The sequence below is a fragment of the Neophocaena asiaeorientalis genome, unplaced genomic scaffold (assembly GCF_003031525.2).
Source record: "Neophocaena asiaeorientalis asiaeorientalis breed wild unplaced genomic scaffold, Neophocaena_asiaeorientalis_V1.1 scaffold183, whole genome shotgun sequence".
Classification (NCBI taxonomy): domain Eukaryota; kingdom Metazoa; phylum Chordata; class Mammalia; order Artiodactyla; family Phocoenidae; genus Neophocaena; species Neophocaena asiaeorientalis.
The window spans coordinates 241,509-262,142 of record NW_020175199.1 but is presented as its reverse complement, the minus strand read 5'-3'; the positions used below and the strand labels follow the sequence as shown (position 1 = coordinate 262,142).

Below are 20,634 nucleotides of genomic sequence, written 5' to 3'. Positions count from 1 at the left end.
CGAGGGGTCCGCCCCCACCCCCACCCGCCCACGCAGCACCCGGCTGGCAACCCCGCCTTTCCGTCAGGTCTCCGCGGCCGCATCCCTCCCGGATAGCGGGCCAAAGGGCCCGGGCGGGCGCCGGGGAGTCCCGAGGGGGTCACCGCCCCCGCAGGGGAAGTTCCTCGCGGGGAGGAGGCGATCCTGGCAGGGCACGTGGACAAACCGGCCCAGAGCGCAGGAGAGGGGCGTGACCGCCAGTTGGCCTGGCTAAGCCAGGTGCCAGAGGTAACCCCACAAGGTGCGGCTGCGAGACCAGGGGTGGGGCTGCGGCCGCGGGCGAGAGACTGAGGGGAGTTCGCTCTCTTACCGCCAAGTCGGGATTGCGGCTGTCCCTATGTGACACCGCTCGGATAACCCCCGCTCGCCAGCCCCGGCAGCAGCGTCCGCTCTCCCCGCGCTCCGGCTGCGCCTCTTCGCCGACCGCCAGGCACAGGAACCGTTTCCCCACCAGCTCCGGCCGCGTCTCCACCGCCATAGCCGTCGCTGCCGAAGTGGCCGCTGCCTCCTCAGCTGCCAGGAAATCACCGAAACCCCGCTCCTACCGGCCGCCCATGCCGAGGACAGCTGACCTAGGGAAGGCGGCGGCCCCGCAAGCGAGCGCAGGCTCGGGGGCGCACTGGACGCTCTGCCCAGAAGGGCACAGCGACCTCGGTCTCTCACAATCCTCAGCGCTCCCCTGGGCTCCCCGACTTGCAGCCTCTGGCTGCAGTTCCACAAATAAAGGAAAGAAACGGACAGAAATTTCCACACGTCCGTCTCAGGCCCCGAAGCAGCGCCAGCCGCTACTGCCACCGCGCCGCGGCCAGTACTACTCCGCCTCCCCATCCACTAGCGTGATTGAGGGAGCGCCGCGCGTCTCCTTCCGCCGGCGCGGGCTGGGGGAGGGAGCCTCGGGAGAGGGTCGGAGGAACCACCGCAGACGGAAAGTAGTGCCCGACGCTGCAGCAGCGTCTGCGGGACCAGCCAGGATCAAAAAACAGAGTGGGGCGGGAGAAAGGAGTGCAGTCCTTCAGAAACATAGTGTTTGACGTCCACCTCTCTAGTCGTCGCTCCCTGAGAAGTGGGGGAGTTGGGGGTGAGGTGAAAGTGAAGTGTGCTGGTTCCACTCTGGGTCACAAAACAAACTCAAGGTTAAAAGCCGCATCTCCAGAGTGATGTTTTTCAGAACACATGGCGCCTGCAGTCTGAGTTAGCCGCAATTTTGCCTGAATTAAAAGTCCCGTAGTCCCAGCTGCAAAGCAGAGCAACACTTTCAAATGAAAACTAAGCCCACAGAACTCGGTCACGACAGAAACACAGTCCACGACTTTAAATGAAAACGAAGATAACACTGTCATCCTTTCATTCTTCCTGTTTTGGGGAGATACTCATTATGGGTTTGAGCTATTCAGAGATTTACACCTCGATACTGCTTTATTGTAAGAAAGCCAAACATCCGGTTGAGGGCTTTTTGTCAACATTCTTAAAATTCACAGTCTCTGCACCAATTTGAGTACTTTTAGTACTAGTACATACGCCAAACTCACTGATCAGATAATAAAAACAGGGAAAGGCTCCGGATTCAGTTGTTAGAAAATACCGTGGAAAGAAAAGGATTTTAGCCAATCATAGTTCAGGAAAATAAATTATGTTTTCTTCCCGTCCAATCATAACAGGACTTTGTAACCCATACACGTACAGATCTCCAACTTAGAACAATTACTCCTTCTTTGATCTAACCCTTCAATTCTTCTAGATCAAACCTCTATAGATGTCGGTGAGAAGTTCGATTTCAGGCATACATTATAGTGTTTTTTAAAAAGTAGTTTTCAAAATCCCAGTTGTGGGTTTTTTTTCACGGCCACTACTGATTACATAAACTCCCAAAATTCTTCTAGTCCAATAAAAACTTTTTCTAAATTTCGGTTTCTTAAAGATTTTTCTAAGCCTCCACAAAAAAAAGTTACCTTTTTAAAAGGAATTTACACTAGAAATTTGAATATTTAAAATAAACATAAGGCTGTTATCTGCTTTCTTACAACACCCAAGCTGAGCTGTTTGAAATGGAAAATGCATGGCCACAGCTAACAGGTTAAAAACCAAAATTGCAAGACAGATTTTAATCATCATTGTCTAATTTTGCTACTCTAAAGACCAAATGTAGAACTGTAATAGATAACAAAGGAAAACCATATCTAGAAATGCATACTTGCAAGTTGAGAGAAAAATTTAATTTTACTTGTGCCATCTTATTTCCAAGTCCACTCTTTTAGCACATACTGTATAATACTTAGCAAATCACCTTGAGAACTACAGACTAAGATTTCTAAAGTCTCAACGTGGATTAAGGAGTCAGTAAAATAACCTGGTGAAAATAATCTAACATGTGGAAAGAAAAAAACAAAGTAAGATCTAAATTCAGATACCAATTTATCAATGACTTGCTTTGTGATCTCTGGTATGACACAATTGCTACAACTGAAATTGCCTGCTTCCTAATCTCAGTGATAGTCTGGGAGCAAGTGAGAAAATATAAAGTCGTTTGAGAAAAGAGATGCACATATAATATGCACATATTATCACATAAATACCATTCACTAAATTATATTTTTAGAGTATAGGTTGTCCTGTTGCCTTAATAAAACTGCCAGCTGATTTTAATTTTGTAGGCAAGCTCCTCTAAATGGACCCTAGGAACCCTCTCCATATGTAGAATGCTATCCTTTCAAGTGCTCTGAAAAGCATGTCAATCAACCAAATCAATCAAAACATTTCAAATGCAAAACCAAAAAGTTTTTCAGAAGGCCATATATCTTCATAACATTTTCAAACATCTTATATTCTTAGAACTATATTCCAGATAGCAGTCTAGGAATCCCTTGACTACAACCAGTACCTAGGGTTCAATGACAACAACAACAAATCACTAATGTGTGGATGTTTTGCTTTTGGAGAAACTTGAAGTGCATTTTTTAAAATGTAAAATAAAACGGCCTTAAAGGATTTTTGTTTGTTTGCTGGCATTTTTTTGCTTTGTTTCAGGGAGTACAGTTGACCCTTGAACAACATGGGATTGAACCGTGGGTCCACTTACATGCAGGTTTTCTTCCGTTTAAGTACTACTGTAGTATGAATCCACAGATGCAGAACCTCTGACACTGAGAGCTGACTGTAAAGTCATACTCAGATCTTCTACTGCACTGGGGATCAGCGCCCCTAACCCCCGAGTTGTTCAACAGTCAACTGTAGTTACATTATTTTTGCCAGCAACTCATAACTGTAAATAACATGGAATAAAAATAAATTTAAAGTCAGACTTGAAACCTTAAAATATTTGTTTGTTCAGTTAGTTCCCTTACATCCTTTACTTTCATAAAGATCCTCAGAAAATGCCAGGATTAGTAACTATAAAGAAAAGTAGTTATAGTACTATAGTTGTAAGTTATGGTACTTCACTATATAGATGAAGACAGTGACACAGAAGTACTTAAAATAACTAAGTTTACAGAAGCTGAAAATTTAGATATATAGACTAGATCTTCTACTCTTTCCATCCCCAAACCCAAATATGTACATTAAATATATCCACACACACACATACACATCAATTCAGGCAAATTTCGTACATCCAATTATCTTAATCTATATACAAGATAAAATGGGGGATCTTTTTTTTTTAAAGTCTACAAAAATTTATTTATAAAATCTACTTGGTTTATTTAAAAACCTGACTTATAAAGGAAGACAATGTATTCATTACAATAAGTGCCACCATTACCCACTTAATTATCAATAATGAGTAGTTCATCAAATTTAGTTTCATAAACAACCAACTAGTTATTTTTCACTTGGTTTAACTAAAGAAAGGGCCAATTATCTGCTCTAACACATACCAGTATCCTGCATCACTATAGGTATATATTTTAAGCATCACAGATAAAACAAATATGTAAAAAGGTTTAGTGCATGTACAGACAGTCCCCAACTTAAAGATGGATCAACGTAGAATTTTTCAATTTTAGGACAATGTGAAAACAATATGCATTCAGTAGAAACCTTACTTTGAATTCTGAATTTTAATCTTTTCCCAGGCTAGTAAGGGTAGTACCATACTCCCTCTTGATGCTGGGCAATGGCAGCAAGCTGCAGCTCCTAGTCAAGCCACGCAATCACAATGGTTAACAGCTGATATACACTTACAACCATTCTGTTTTTCACTTCAGTAAAGGATTCAATCAATTGCATGAGATATGCAGCACTTTATTATAAAATATGCTATGTGTTACACGATTTTGCCCAACTGTAGGCTAATGTAAGTATATTAAGCATGCTGAAGGTAGGCAAGGCTAAGCTATGATGTTCTGAAGATTAGGTGTATTAAATGCATTTTCAACTTAGGATATTTTCAACTTCTGATGGGTTTATCTAGAGGTAACCCCATCGTAAGCCAAGGAAGATCTGTATCTTGTAATAATATTAGCCACCATTTGTGAAACACTTACTATGTGCCAGACACGATGCGAAGTACTTTACACATGTAATCGCATGTAAATAAATCTTTATTTTAAAGATGAAGAAGATGAGGTTTACAGAAGTTTAATTAGTTATTTGCCTAGGAATACACATTAAGGAACTGGAATTCAAAACCAGACCTTCTGATTCAAAGCCTCTGTATTATGCTAAAAAGTAACTTAAAAGAAACAGGAAGGTCAGTTGCCAAGTTGTTTCCTCCTTATTTGACACAGATTATTCATAACGGATTTGTTTATTTTACACTTACTATGTGTCTCACATCCTGCAAGGTTCTGGAGATAGGGCCTCTGTCCTTAAGAAGTTCAGTCTATCTGGGAAGACAGACAATAGAAATGCCTTGGTTTGTTTAATATTTAAGGAAGTATTCCTGGAATGGAATACAAGGTAAGTTTAGTGCATTTTAACAAATAATTTTCAAATCTATTATAACTTGGAGGCTTTTATTTACTGCCAAATGTAAAGACTGGATTGGATTATGAGCTCAGACTATATGAGTATATCTAGGAACTGTGGAAGCCAATGTTAAAATGAAGAAAGCCAAGAGTTTCAACTGAATTCTGCAAATGGAAGACCAAGAGTAGAATGGAATATAAATTTGTTATCATGCTTATTATTAAACCTTAACTAATATTTATCTAAGTATTTCCCTAAGCACTTATTTAAACTGAATTCCTCAACCACATTTATGATAATGATAAAGTAACTCAAATGTCACTTCCTTAAGGAAGCTATCTGATTCCAAGATTATCAAATCCCCAATTATGGATTTTCAAAACTTTTCCCATTTGTCTTAGTACTTATCACAATTGTATTTATAACATTTATTGTGTAAAAGACTGTTTTATATTTGTCTCCCTTGGCAGACTATAAGCTCCATAAAAGCAAGGACAATTTATCTTGTTCATAACAATACTCCCAGCATCCACTAAGACCTGAGCAGAATAGATACTCAATACATGTTACTGAATTAACGAATGAACATCGCAAAAAATGTACCTTTTTCTAAATCCAACCCAGCTAAGAGGAACTTAGAATCTCTCAAGTGAGGGTCATAAACAAAAGAGTTCATGTTCTTTCTATAGAGTTATTCATCGCCTTTAAAACAATGTCTTACATACATTATCTCATTTCATCATGGAAGTACAATGTAAAGCCTTCATGAAACTTGAGCTTCACCAGAAAAGCAAGGTGGTTCCTGAGGATAATTTCTAAAGAAGAGATACAGAGAAAGGGTTACAATTCAGAAGAAAAACTTTCACTGTTACCAAATTACCAATTTAACGCAAACCCCTAAATGATCCTATAAGTATATATGCAAAACACCTGTCTATTCTTAGCATTCCAAAGAGAACAGTCTCAAATAATGTCTTTGATGAAGGTAACATACAAACATAACTTTCTGTCTTCTTGATGCCACGTGGAAGGAGCAAGAGGGAGAAAGATGAAAAGAAGGTGAAAAGGAAGAAAGAAATAAAGAAATCTCTACTGGGCCTCCACATTTGTTACCTAGTTTCCAATTTAAATTCTGGATGTGCAGGAACCTACCACTTCTTTTCAACATTTTTCTATTAAAAATGAGACTTCAAATCTGATTTTCAATGATAATTTTTTTTAATTTAGAAAGAATGAACATAAGAGCACTGAAAATTTCTCATTATAGAATGAGCAACTATAAGAAAAAGAATAAATGAAAAGTTGCCATTGAGCATACAGCAAGAGTCTTCCCGGTGTGTCCCATAGGACTTCTTGTTTGTCACCCCTCACACAAATGCTTCCACTATTAACTACCATTAAAATATGCATATGCTAGATGGCAGTTTGCACTTCACATCTTCAATTGTTACATTAGCTCCTTCATTTATCAACAGGTCAGGTTCCTAAAGGTATGTATTATTCTCACAAGCCTTCACTATTACCACGTATCAGTAGTGGCAAAGCTAAAAATCCCAAAGAATGGCTCTGTTTATATCCATGAAAGTTAATTAAGTAAAAGAGCGTCTATACTTGTATTTAAAGCTACAAATGAGGGAAAGTCAAAGTAAAACCTAAGCTAAAAAGTGGCCCGGGAATATCCCACATGCCGCACAGCAACTAAGCCCTTGCACCACAACTACTGAAGCCGGCACACCTAGAGCCCGTGCTCCGCAACAAGAGAAGCCCCTGCCCACCGCAACTAGAGAAAGCCCGCGCACAGCAACGAAGACCCAACGCAGCCAAATAAATAAATAAATAAAGTAATACTGACTCAAAATCTCAGCATGCTTACTCCACTGAAGTTCCTCCCCACAGACGAAACTTCACGGTCAAGTACACACAGCTCTGAGACACATTTCTTAAATTAATGGCATCTGGCTTCAAACAAACAAAACCAAAACAAAACAAGACCTAGCAGTGAAATATGGGAAATCTTTAGTCATTCTTTTCTTTGGCATATTCTAGAAAAAGCCACATGATTACATATAATGAGATTTATAACATACTACAAAACATAAATATCCAATAAAAATAAATTACTCTATATAAAGGAAAGCATTGTCTTCTGGCTCCACGTGTGCTTCACTATTACATATAATTTATTTATTCAATTAAAGCATGTATAAAATAGTGTTCCAATTCCAAGGCCTATGTTCACAGAAGCTCAGTATTTGGAGGCCCCTAGATTTTTTCTTCAAAAGTCAAAATTGACACACATAAAAAAGAGACCTGGAAAAAACTTTAACTACAAACTTAAAATTCAAATCAACATCCCCGAAACATTCTGCTACTTCAAGGCACATTTTGATATTATCTAAGATTAAATGGCCAAGAGAAATATTCAGAAAACTAGCCAATTTCTCTTTTCACAAAGTATGCAAATACACTTAGGTTAAAACTGGTCAATCTCCATGCCATAGAGCCATTTACAAACGGGTATTTTAAGATGTATATCTCAAATATAGCAAACTTAAAATTATCAGTCACATAATGTAATTTAATGAAAGAGCAAGAGTCACAGAAGTCTAAGTTACTTCTACTGCTAACTACTGTACACTTTGGGCAAACCCCTCTGCTTCTCTAGGAATCATACAGAAAAAGTAGAGGCTAATATAATCAATAAAGTTCCTAAAAATTTGCTTCTAAAGCTTCTGAATAATCCAGCAAGCAGCAAAGTACACTCTCCTGATACATGCTAGGTTCAAACCTGAAAAATGTTAAAGGATTGACAAAAGTAATTTTGCTTAGGAAAACAAATGTTTCTAGCCAGAAAGTTTCTATCTCAAAGCTCTCACGAAAAGATATACATATCAATCATTTAATACATACAAACTTAATAATACAGACCAAAAGATTTCCCAATTAAACAAGTTTTTAAACACCCTTGTAGAATCACTTCTTTCCTCTTCTCTCCAAATTTGCTCTTAAAACTATCATATTAAAATAACCTAGCAGAACTAACTCCAAATGGAGGAATTTTTGAGATACTCTGCATTACAAGTAACCTTTATATTAGAAACCTCTGCCTTGCATGCCTTTATATTCTTCTTTGTTTATAATGGCTAAAAATCCATTTTTCAATTATTCTAATTACAAAACTTATCTTAAAGTCAATTGTTTCATTTGCTTTTCACAGCTAAATTTTCATGGATGTTTCTTTCCCCACTTGCACTTTGTTTTTGATATTCACTAGTTTTAAGTTTTTACACAAATATGCTAAAATCTTTGTTTTGACCTTAAGCCATGCTTAGAAAATACATAGGTATTCTTCTGTATTTTCTTCTGGTAGTTTTATGATTCAAATTTTTATAATTCCCTCAAATTAGAGGCTAATATCTACCCCTGAGAGAGGGACAGGAAATCATCCTAGCACCAAACAATAAAGGTCTACTATTATCAGGAGAAAAGCAGGATTACTGAGAAGAGAAGGAAACAGCCTGTCTAAAACTAACGCTGATCTAGGACAAAAAAATAAGGCCTGATGCCCACCACCACAAAGCCCCAGCCTACCACAAGGCAAACGAGCTCCCAGTAATAAGTAACTGCACTCTACTAGTAGAGAAGGAACAAAAGAGTACAGAGAGAGCCTCTCAGATATACAAGTAAGGCTTAAACATAGAGGCAGAGTAAAAATATTGAGTTAAACTTTCCAGCAAATCAACTCTCACCTTAAGCATGAGGTGATGATAGAAGTATTTACAGTTGACGATACACTGAAGGTAACCAGAGCAACAACAACAAAAAAACATAAAACCTCATCAACTTCAAGCAAGACTGATTCAACCCCCCATGTTAACAGCTTAATGGAATAAGAGTCATGCCTACTTCTTGGCATAAATACTGTATACTTAAATCTCTCTTACCTTGCCAATGATAGCTGGCATTCAATCAAAATTTATAAGCCTAGCCATGGGGGTGACTTCCCTGATCACCAAGGCAGTGCCTGCATGTTTGGTTACCATTACTTGTTCTATAAATTATACAAAAACATCTATTTTTGAAATTGAAATGCTGAAAACAAGAACTGCAGTAACAAATTTTAAAAGCCTTTGGCTGGCTCATCAGGCTTAACACAGCTGAGGAAAGAATCAATAACCTTGAAGACAGGTCAAAAGAAAATTACCAAAGCTGAAACTGAACAGGAAAAAAAAAAGTGGGAAAAAAGTCTACACAAATAGAACAGGAGGGAAAGTCTCAAATTCATTTTATGAGGTAAGCATTAACCTGGATACCAAAATCAGACAAAGAAATTACGAGAAAAGAAAACTCATTATCCCTCATACATGCAAAAATCCTCAACAAAATATCAGCAAATCAAATTCAGTAATTTATAAAAAGGATAACACCACAACCAATGCAGGTTTATTCCAGGAATGCAGGTTGATTCAACATTAAAAGATCAATCAGTATAATTCAACAGATCAACAGACTAAAGAAGAAAAATATGATAGCATCAACAAATGCAAAAAATACACATTGGAGAAAACCAACCCTCATTCCTGACAAAATTCTCAATCAGGAAGAGAAGGGCACTTAAACAACCTGATAAAATGCATCTACTAAAAAATTACTGCTAACATCATATTTAACAGTAAAAGACTAAATGTTTTCCTCCAAAAATTCAGAACAAGGAAAGGACATCAGCTGTCACCATTCCTATTCAATAACAACATACTCAAAGTCCTAGAAAGTACAATAAAAGAAAAGAAATAAAAGGCATACAGACTGGAAAAAGAAGAAATAAGCCTGCCTCTATTTGCAAATGGCATGATTGTCTATATAGAAAATCATAAAGAACCTTCAAAAAAGCTTCTAGAACTTTAATAAATGAGTTTAGCAAGGTTGCAGGATACAAGATCAATATGCAAACATCAACTATGTCTCCATACACTAGAAACAAAAAGTTAGAAATCTAAATTTAAAACCAGTACCATTTACAATAGCACCCAAACAAATAAAAATATGTATAAATGTAATAAAATATGTACAAGCTCTCCATGCTGAAAACTACAAAGTACTGATGAATGAAAGAAGACCTAAATAAGTGAAGAGATATACCATAAACATGTATTAGAAGACTCAATTAGCCCCAAGTTGATCTACAAATTCAAAGTAATCTCAATTAAAATACCAGCAAATTTTTTGATGCTGGCAATCAACGAGTTGATTCTAAAATCAGTAAGTTAAGGTAAAGAAACTGGAACAGGGGCTTCCCTGGTGGTGCAGTGGTTAAGAATCCACCTGCCAATGCAGAGGACACAGGTTCGAGTTCTGGTCCGGGAAGATCTCACATGCCGCGGAGCAACTAAGCCCGTGCGCCACAACTACTGAGCCCACACTCTAGAGCCTGCGAGCCACAACTACTGCAGCCCGCGTGCCTAGAGCCCGTGCTCCACAGCAAGAGAAGCCCACGCACCACAACATAATCCCCGCTCGCTGCAACTAGAGAGAAAGCCCGCGCACAGCAACAAGACCCAATGCGGCCAAAAATAAACAAATAAAAATAAATTTTTAAAAAATTTAAAAAAAGAGAAAAAGAAACCGGAACAACCAAAACAGTTTTTTTTCACAACAAGTTTGAAAATACAAAACTAAAAGACTCATAGTATCTTACCTCAGGACTATACTGTAAAGCTTCATTAATCAACTCAGCATGATATAAGCAAAAGAGTAAACAGATAGATGAATAGAACAAAATGGAGAGTCCATAAACAGACTCATACATATATAGTCAATTGATAGACAAACGTAAAAAAGTAATTCAATGGAGAAAGGATAATCCCTTCAACAAATAGTGCTAGAACAATTAGACATTCATACACCAAAAAAAGAACCTTGATCCATCTCTCATACCATATACTAAAATTAATTCAAAATAAAAAATCTAAATGTAAAATATTTGAAAAGCTAAAAAACTTTTAGAAGAAAACAGAAAATTCTCATGACATTGAGTTAGACAAAGATTTCTTAAAATCCATAAAACCCATAAAATTAAAAATTAAACACTGTTGAAATTTAAAATTCCTCTCCAAAGGTCACAGACTAGGAGAAAATATTTGCAAAACACATATGTGATGAAGGATTGGTATCCAGAAAATTTAGAGAACTCTCAAAACAATAATTTTTAAAATTTTTCAATGGGCAAAAAATTTGAACAGATACTTTAACAAGTAAGATATACAAATGGCAAATAAGTACGTGAAGATACTCAACATCGCTAGTCATTAGTGAAATGGAAAGAAAAACTATAATGCGGTACCATTACATACCTATTAAGATGGCTAAAAGAAAAAGAAAACTGGCACTATCAAATACTAAGGAGAATGAGAAGCAATTAGAACTCTCATACAGTAGTAGCTGGGACTAGTACAGAATGGTAGAGCCACTTCGCGAAAAGCTTGGAGGTTTCTCATCAAGTTAAACTTTTCATATAACCCAGCAATCCTTGCGTGCCTAGAGCCCGTGCTCCACAGCAAGAGAAGCCCACGCACCACAACATAATCCCCGCTCGCTGCAACTAGAGAGAAAGCCCGCGCACAGCAACAAGACCCAATGCGGCCAAAAATAAACAAATAAAAATAAATTTTTAAAAAATTTAAAAAAAGAGAAAAAGAAACCAGAACAACCAAAACAGTTTTTTTCCACAACAAGTTTGAAAATACAAAACTAAAAGACTCATAGTATCTTACCTCAGGACTATACTGTAAAGCTTCATTAATCAACTCAGCATGATATAAGCAAAAGAGTAAACAGATAGATGAATAGAACAAAATGGAGAGTCCATAAACAGACTCATACATATATAGTCAATTGATAGACAAACGTAAAAAAGTAATTCAATGGAGAAAGGATAATCCCTTCAACAAATAGTGCTAGAACAATTAGACATTCATACACCAAAAAAAGAACCTTGATCCATCTCTCATACCATATACTAAAATTAATTCAAAATAAAAAATCTAAATGTAAAATATTTGAAAAGCTAAAAAACTTTTAGAAGAAAACAGAAAATTCTCATGACATTGAGTTAGACAAAGATTTCTTAAAATCCATAAAACCCATAAAATTAAAAATTAAACACTGTTGAAATTTAAAATTCCTCTCCAAAGGTCACAGACTAGGAGAAAATATTTGCAAAACACATATGTGATGAAGGATTGGTATCCAGAAAATTTAGAGAACTCTCAAAACAATAATTTTTAAAATTTTTCAATGGGCAAAAAATTTGAACAGATACTTTAACAAGTAAGATATACAAATGGCAAATAAGTACGTGAAGATACTCAACATCGCTAGTCATTAGTGAAATGGAAAGAAAAACTATAATGCGGTACCATTACATACCTATTAAGATGGCTAAAAGAAAAAGAAAACTGGCACTATCAAATACTAAGGAGAATGAGAAGCAATTAGAACTCTCATACAGTAGTAGCTGGGACTAGTACAGAATGGTAGAGCCACTTCGCGAAAAGCTTGGAGGTTTCTCATCAAGTTAAACTTTTCATATAACCCAGCAATCCCACTTTTAGGTATTTTTACCCAAGTAACATCAAAACCTATGTTCACACAAAAACCTGTTCTCAGATGTTTATAGAAGTTTTATTTGTAATTGCCAAAAGCTAGATGCAACCGGCTCAGCTGGGGAATGAACAAACTTTGGAATGCTACTCAGCACTGAAATAATTCAATATTTCATATACATGAAATAATATGAATGAACCTCCGCAATTCAGGGGTCCCCAAGTCCACCCTCATGTTCAATGATTCACTAGACTTATAAAACTCAGAAAACCCATTTTACTCAGGGTTGCAGTTTAATATAGCAAAAGGATACAGATTAAAATCAATAAGGGGAAGAGGGGCATACGGCAGGGTCCAGAAGACACCAAGCTTCCAGCTGTCCCCTCCCAGTGGAGTTGTGTACACAGCGTTTATTTCCCCCAACAAGAACTTGTGACAATGTGCATGGAGTATAAGCAATCAAGTAAGTTCACCCGAGGCTCAGTGTCCAGCATTTTTATCCAAGGCCTGAAACATAGGTAGGGCTAACCATCTGCATGGCTGACTTTAGTCTCAGCTCCTCTATAGGTCAAGCTGATAGCACACAGACCAAGGCTTCCACGCAATTATCAGGCACATTGTCAGGATAGGCAGTCTGGGGTGGCCAAATGCCCCCAAGTAAACAAAGACACCCTTATTAAGCAGGACGTTCCAAGGGCTTAAAGGTTACCTCCCAGGAGCTGGGCAAGGCCAAACCTTAGGCAGCTTTAGGTACAACTGAGCGACTTTTACTCAAAACACTTCTGACACATGTGTGCATTTTTTCCTCACACCAACTAATTCTCCAGCTCTCCAGACACCAATTAGGTGTCCTACAATTCACTTCAATTCTGACAATTACCTACTCAGTCAGTATTAGACTCCTCAGGCTTTTGGGCTCAGTCTCACAAGACATCCACTCCAGATGCCAGTTGCAAGTACTGGGTCCCCAGGTTACCCATACTTCTGTTCAACTTGGCTACAAGGTCGAGGGTGGGGGGGGGCTCCCATAAACCCCACCCCCTTTCAGGTACATTAATTTGCTAGAATGGCTCACAAAACTCCAGAGAAAACTTTACTATTACCAGTTTATTATAAAGGATACAAGTGAACAGTCATATAAAAAGGCACACAGGGCAAGGTCCAGATGGTTCTTGAGCACAGGAGCTTCTGTCTCCACAGAGTTGGGACTGTGCCACCTGCTTAGCGAGTGGATGTGTTTCCCAAATCTGATGCTCTCCGAACCCCACTGTTTCAGGGTCTTTATGTAGGTTCTACTAAATAGGCATAATTAATTAAATCATAGGCCACTGGTGACTGAACTCAATCTCCAAACCCTCTCCCTCCTTGGAGGTCCAGGGATGGAGCTGAAAGTTCCAACCTCTAATCACATTGTTGATTCCTCTGGCAACCCACCACCATTCTGAAGCTATCTAGGGACCCACCAAGAGTTCATCAAGTCAGACATGGTTGGAAAAGGCTTATTATGAATAACAGAAAATGTTCCTTTCAAGGGTTTTTAGGGGTTCTAGACCAGGAACCAGGGACAAAGACAAAATATGTATTTTTTACTACGTCAAAGGAATGCTATTCCTTTACTACACAACCTCAAATGCATTGTACTAAGTGAAAGGAAAAGCCCAAAAGGCTCTGAAGTATATGATACCATTTATACAACATTCTTGAAAATGCAAAACTACAGGGACAGAAAATACACCAGTAATTGTCAAGGTCTGGGATGCAGGGGGGGAGGGCTTGTCTACCAATGGGCACAAGATTTTATTTTATGTCTTTATTGTGATGCTGGTTACATAAATACATGTGCTTATCAAAACACAAAACTATACACAGAGAACAATGATTTTTACTGTTTGTGAATTATATCTTGATTAACCTAAGACAACCAGTAATATACATAGTCACCTAAAACAATTTCATTCTTTAAAAGTGGCAAGTATAAATATTAGGTAAATAACAAAACAAATGCCTTTCCTAAGTAGAGAGCAACAGAAAACTGGATCTTTGCTCTATAGGTTCTTTATAAAATTTATGCATGCACACAGCCAAAGGAAAACATTTTTAGTCATCGGCTGGCAGGATTATGGGTGACTATTTTTCTCTTCTACTTCAAGTTCCACTAATATTGCCTGCCTGCATAATAACAAACAAAATAAGCTTCATGCTCTTGTACAATCATCTCTCCCTGAGTGTGGGTAGGACTCGCAACTTGTTCCTGACCAATGAAATATGGCAAAGGTGATGGGATATCACTCCCATGATTATGTTGTTTTAAATGGCAAAGGTGAAAATACTTTGCAGATGTAATTTAGGTCCCTAATTGGTGGCTTTAAATTAATCAAAAAGGAGATTTTCCCCTGGTGGGCCTACCTGATAAGGTGAGCCCTTTAAACAAGGGTCTAGACGTCAGAGACTTTCTTGCCAGCCTTGAAAATGCAAGTCAACCTGTGTTCTACGGTTGGAAGGAAATGAATTCAGGCAACAACCATGTGAACGTGGAAGAAGACCCAGTCTCAATGACATCTCAGCCCTAGCCAACACTTTTGATTTGCAGCCTTGTGAGTCCCCGAGCAGAAGACTCGGCTTAAACTGTGCCCAGACTCCTGATCCATGGAAACTGTGAGATGATAAGTCTGTGTTGTTTTAAGCTGCTAACTCTGGCAATTTATTACACAGCAATAGAAAAGTAATCCAGTAATTGAAATTATTTTCTGGAGAATCTTGGCTTTAATAATGGCTCATCTCAAATTACAGGAAATGTCCTGTTCTTGCTAGGCACTTCAACTTTCACCAAAGAATGTGAATCTTAACACAAGTTTCACCGAATAATGGTTCAGATTTAATCAGTAACACAGAGGACCTGCATTTCAGCAAGTTGCCAGCAAGTAAAATCTCAATTCACTCCTGCCCATTACCTGGGAAAAGCTCCACACAAAACAGTGTTTATGGAAAACTGTCTGCAGGATGCTTCATACAGTTGATCTAGTTACTCAAAAACTTAGAGTGGTTGGGGAGAGGGAGAGGAGTTAACAGCAAAAGCTCTAAGGAAAAAAAAAGCTCTAAGGAAGTAGATGAGTATGGTATTTTTTTTAAAATTATGAGCATGTATGAAGTTTTATTTCAAAATTGCCACAAGACACCTAAAACATGTCAACTAAAAGATTCAGTCCAATTAGAGACATCCAGTAAAAACAACAGCAACAAAAACAGACTACTTACACTAATACAAAAAAAGAATATTTTGTTAAACTATTAAACTTTTGCCTGATAATCAATAGAGAAGCTAGTTTCTCAAAATGTTTAATTGCATTAGATTGAACATAATATGATTATAATACATTTTATCAGAAATGCTGATTTCTTCCTAAAATATTATAAATTTTGTTATACAAAAGTTATATCCCAGACCATGTTTGAGACAGTTATTCTTTATCACCCTTTGTTTCAAAATTTTTAAAAGATTAGCATTTTTATTAGCCTAGGGGTAATTGACCTAAGTCTCAAGTTGCTAAAATAGAAGAGTTTGATTTTTTTTAAGTTCAAAACGGTATGTTTAGATACTAAAATGGGCTACTGAAGGAAATTGTGAAATACCCTTCAGAATTTTCAAAAATAAAATAATTTATGCTCTTCTTTAAAGTCAAGGAAAAATATTAGGTGACTTAAGATGTTTTCTAGCCCTATGTCATAAACAATTTTTGTTTTTAGAATTGTATTTATTATTTTATACAGCAGGTTCTTATTAGTTATCCACTTTATACACATCAGTGTGTACATGTCAATCTCAATCGCCCAATTCATCACACCACCACTCCCACTGCCACTTTCCCCCCTTGGTGTCCATACATTTGTTCTCTACAGCTGCGTCTCGATTTCCGCCCTGCAAACTGGTTCATCTGTACCATTTTTCTAGGTTCCACGTATATGCGTTAATATATGATATTTGTTTTTCTCTTTCTGACTTACTTCACTCTGTGTGACAGTCTCTAGATCCATCCAACTCTCTACAAATGACCCAATTTTGTTCCTTTTTATGGCTCAGTAATATTCCATTGTATATATGTACCACAATTTCTTTATCCATTCGTCTGTCGATGGGCATTTAGGTTGCTTCCATGACCTGGCTATTGTAAATGGTGCTGCAATGAACACTGGGGTGCATGTGTCTTTTTGAATTATGGTTTTCTCTGGGTACATGCCCAGTAGTGGGATTGCTGGGTCATATGGTAATTCTATTTTTAGTTTTTTAAGGAACCACCATACTGTTCTCCACAGTGGCTGTATCAATTTACATTCCCATGAACAGTGCAAGAGGGTTCCCTTTTCTCCACACCCTCTCCAGCACTTTTTGTTTGTAGATTTTCTGATGATGCCCAATTTAACTGGTGTGAGGTGATTTCTCATTGTAGTCTTGATTTGCATTTCAATAATAATTAGTCATGTTGAGCAGCTTTTCATGTGCTTCTTGACCACCTGTATCTCTTCTTTGGAGAAATGTCTATTTAGGTCTTCTGCCTATTTTGGGATTGGGTTGTTTTTTTAATATTGAGCTGCATGAGCTGTTTATATATTTTGGAGATTAATCCTTTGTCCACTGATTCGTTTGCAAATATTTTCTCCCATTCTGAGGGTTGTTTTTTCGTCTTTGCTGTTTCGTCTTTGCTGTTTCCTTTGCTGTGCAAAAGCTTTAAGTTTCATTAGGTCCCATTTGTTTATTTTTGTTTTTATTTCCATTACTCTAGGAGGTGGATCAAAAAAGATCTTGCTGTGATCTATGTCAGAGAGTGTTCTTCCTATGTTTTCCTCTAAGAGTTTTATAGTGTTCGGTCTTACATTTAGGTCTCTAAACCATTTTGAGTTGCTTTTTGTGTATGGTGTCAGGAAGTGTTCTAATTTCATTCTTTTACATGTAGCTGTCCAGTTTTCCCAGCACCACTTATTGAAGAGACTGTCTTTTCTCCATTGTATACCCTTGCCTCCTTTGTCATAGATTAGTTGACCGTAGATGCATGGGTTTATCTCTGGGCTTTCTATCCTGTTCCACTGATCTATATTTCTGCTTTTGTGCCAGTACCACATTGTCTTGATTACTGTAGCTTTGCAGTATAGTCTGAAGTTAGGGAGTCTGATTCCTCCAGCTCCTTTTATTCCCTCAAGACTGCTTTGGCTATTCGGGGTCTTTTGCGTCTCCATACAAATTTTAAGATTTTTTGTTCTAGTTCTGCAAAAATTTCCATTGGTAATTTGATAAGGATTGCACTGATTCTGTAGATTGCTCTGGGTAGTATAGTAATTTTCACAATATTGATTCTTCCAATCCAAGAACATGGTATCCTTGTGTTGTTCCTGATCTTAGAGGAAATGCTTTCAATTTTTCACCATTGAGAGTGATGTTTGCTCTGGCTTTGTTGTATATGGCCTTTATTACGTTGAGGTAGGTTCCCTCTATGCCCACTTTCTGGAGAGTTTTTATCATAAATGGGTGTTGAACTTTGTCAAAAGCTTTTTCTGCATTGATTGAGATGATCATATGGTTTTTATTCTTCAATTTGTTAATATGCTGTATCACATTGATTGATTTGCGTATATTGAAGAATCCTCGCATCCCTGGGATAAATCCCACTTGAGCATACTGTATGATCCTTTTAATGTGTTGTTGGATTCTGTTTCCTAGTATCTTGTTGAAGATTTTTGCATCATATTCATCAGTGATATTGGTCTGCAATTTTCTTTTTTTGTAGTATCTTTGTCTGGTTTTGGTATCAGGGTGATGGTGGCCTCATAGACGAGTTTGCGAGTGTTCCTTCCTCTGCAATTTTTTAGAAGAGTTTGAGAAGAGGGGTTAGCTCTTCTCTAAATGTTTGATAGAATTCACCTGTGAAGCCATCTGGTCCTGGACTTTTGTTTATTGGAAGATTTTTAATCACAGTTTCGATTTCACTACTTGTGACTGGTCTGTTCATATTTTCTATTTCTTCCTGGTTCAGTCTTGGAAGGTTATACCTTTCTAAGAATTTGTCCATTTCTTCCAGGTTGTTCATTTTACTGGCATAGAGTTGCCTGTAGTGGCCTCTTAGGATTCTTTGTATTTCTGCAGTGTCTGTTGTAACATCTCCTTTTTCATTTCTGATTTTATTGATTTGAGTCATCTCCCTATTTTTCTTGATGAGTCTGGCTAAAGGTTTATCAATTTTGTTTATCTTCTCAAACAACCAGCTTTAGTTTCATTGATCTTTGCTGTTTTCTTTGTTTCTATTTCATTTATTTCTGCTCTGATCTGTATGGCTTCTTTCCTTCTACTAATGTTGGGTTTTGTTTGTTCTTCTTTCTTTAGTTCCTTTAGGTGTAACGTTAGATTGTTTATTTGAGATTTTTCTTGTTTCTTGAGGTAGGCTTGTATTGCTATAAACTTCCCGCTTAGAACTGCTTTTGCTGCATCCCACAGGTTTTGGATCATCATGTTTTCATTGGCATTTGTCTCGAGGTATGTTTTAGATTTCCTCTTTGATTTCTTCAGTAATCTCTTGCTTATTTAGTAACGTACTGTTTAGCCTCTGTGTGTTTGTGTTTTTTACATTTTTTTCCCTGTAATTTATTTCTAATCTCATAGCGTTGTGGTCAGAAAAGACGCTTGATATGATTTCAATTTTCTTAAATTTCCTGAAACTTGATTTGTGCCCCAAGATGTGATCTAACCTGGTGAAGTTCCGTGTGCACTTGAGAAGAAAGTGTAATCTGCTGTTTTTGGATGGAATGTCCTATAAATATCAATTAAATCTATCTGGTCTATTGGGTCATTTAAAGCTTATATTTCCTTATTAATTTCCTGATTGGATGATCTGTCCATTGTTGTAAGTGAGGTGTTAAAGTCCCCCACTATTATTGTGCTACTGTCAATTTCCTCTATCTGTTGGCAGTTACCTTATATATTGAGGTGCTCCTATGTTGGGTGCATATATGTTTATAATTGTTATAACTTCTTCTTGGATTGATCCCTTGATCATTATGTAGTGTCCTTCCTTGTCTCTTATAACATTCTTTATTTTAAAGTCTATTTTATCTGATATGAGTATTGCTACTCCAGCTTTCTTTTGATTTCCAATTGAATAGAGTATCTTTTTCCATCCCCTCACTTTCACTCTGTATGTGTCTCTAGGTCTGAAGTGGGTCTCTTGTAGACAGCATATATATAGGTCTTGTTTTTGCATCCATTCAGTGAGCCTGTGTCTTTTGGTTGGAGCATTTAATCCATTCACATTTAAGGTAATTACTGATATGTATGTACCTATTACCATTTTCTTCGTTGTTATGGGTTTGTTTTTGTAGGTCCTTTTCTCCTCTTGTGTTTGCCACTTCAAGAAGTTCCTTTAGCATTTGCTGTAGAGCTGGTTTGGTGGTGCTGAATTCTCTTAGCTTTTGCTTGTCTGTAAAGCCTTTGATTTCTCCGTCAAATCTGAATGAGATCTTTGCTAGGTACAGTAATCTTGGTTGTAGGTTCTTCCCTTTCGTCACTTTAAATATATCATGCCACTCCCTGCTGACTTGTAGAGTTTCTGCTGAGAAATCAGCTGTTAACCTTATGGGAGTTCCCTTGTATGTTATTTGTTGTTTTTCCCTTGTTGCTTTCAATAATTTTTCTTTGTCTTTAATTTTTTTCAATTTGATTACTATGTATCTCAGCGGGTTCCTCCTTGGTTATATCCTGCCTGGGACTCTCTGTGCTTCCTGGACTTGGGTGGCTATATCCTTTCCCATGTTAGGGAAGTTTTTGACTATAATCTCTTCAAATATTTTCTCGGGTCCCTTCTCTCTCTCTCTTCTCCTTCTGGGACCCCTATAATGCGAATGTTGTTGTGTTTAATGTTGTCCCAGAGGTCTCTCAGGCTGTCTTCATTTCTTTTCATTCTCTCTTTTTTATTCTGTTCCGTGGCAGTGAATTCCACCTGTCTGTCTTCCAGGTCACTTATCCATTCTTCTGCCACAGTTATTCTGCTGTTGATTCCTTCTAGTGTATTTTTCATTTCAGTTATTGTATTGTTCATCCCTGTT

General features: G+C 37.6%; 1 protein-coding gene across 4 annotated transcripts in view; it reads right to left on the bottom strand.

The window, feature by feature from the left end:
• Window positions 1-721, bottom strand: part of JMJD1C (jumonji domain containing 1C) — a 248,185-nt gene extending 247,464 nt beyond the window's left edge. For 2 of the 4 annotated variants that reach the window (XR_003005938.1, XM_024765220.1), the window contains exon 1: window positions 350-721. Coding sequence is in view for 3 of the 4 variants with exons in the window: in XM_024765220.1 (XP_024620988.1) it covers window positions 350-517 (168 nt within the window). In the remaining variant the exon portion in view is untranslated. The remainder of the gene's footprint in view (window positions 1-349) is intronic. The other 2 variants (XM_024765214.1, XM_024765213.1) reach the window with 2 other exon arrangements.
• Window positions 722-20,634: the final 19,913 nt, after the last annotated feature.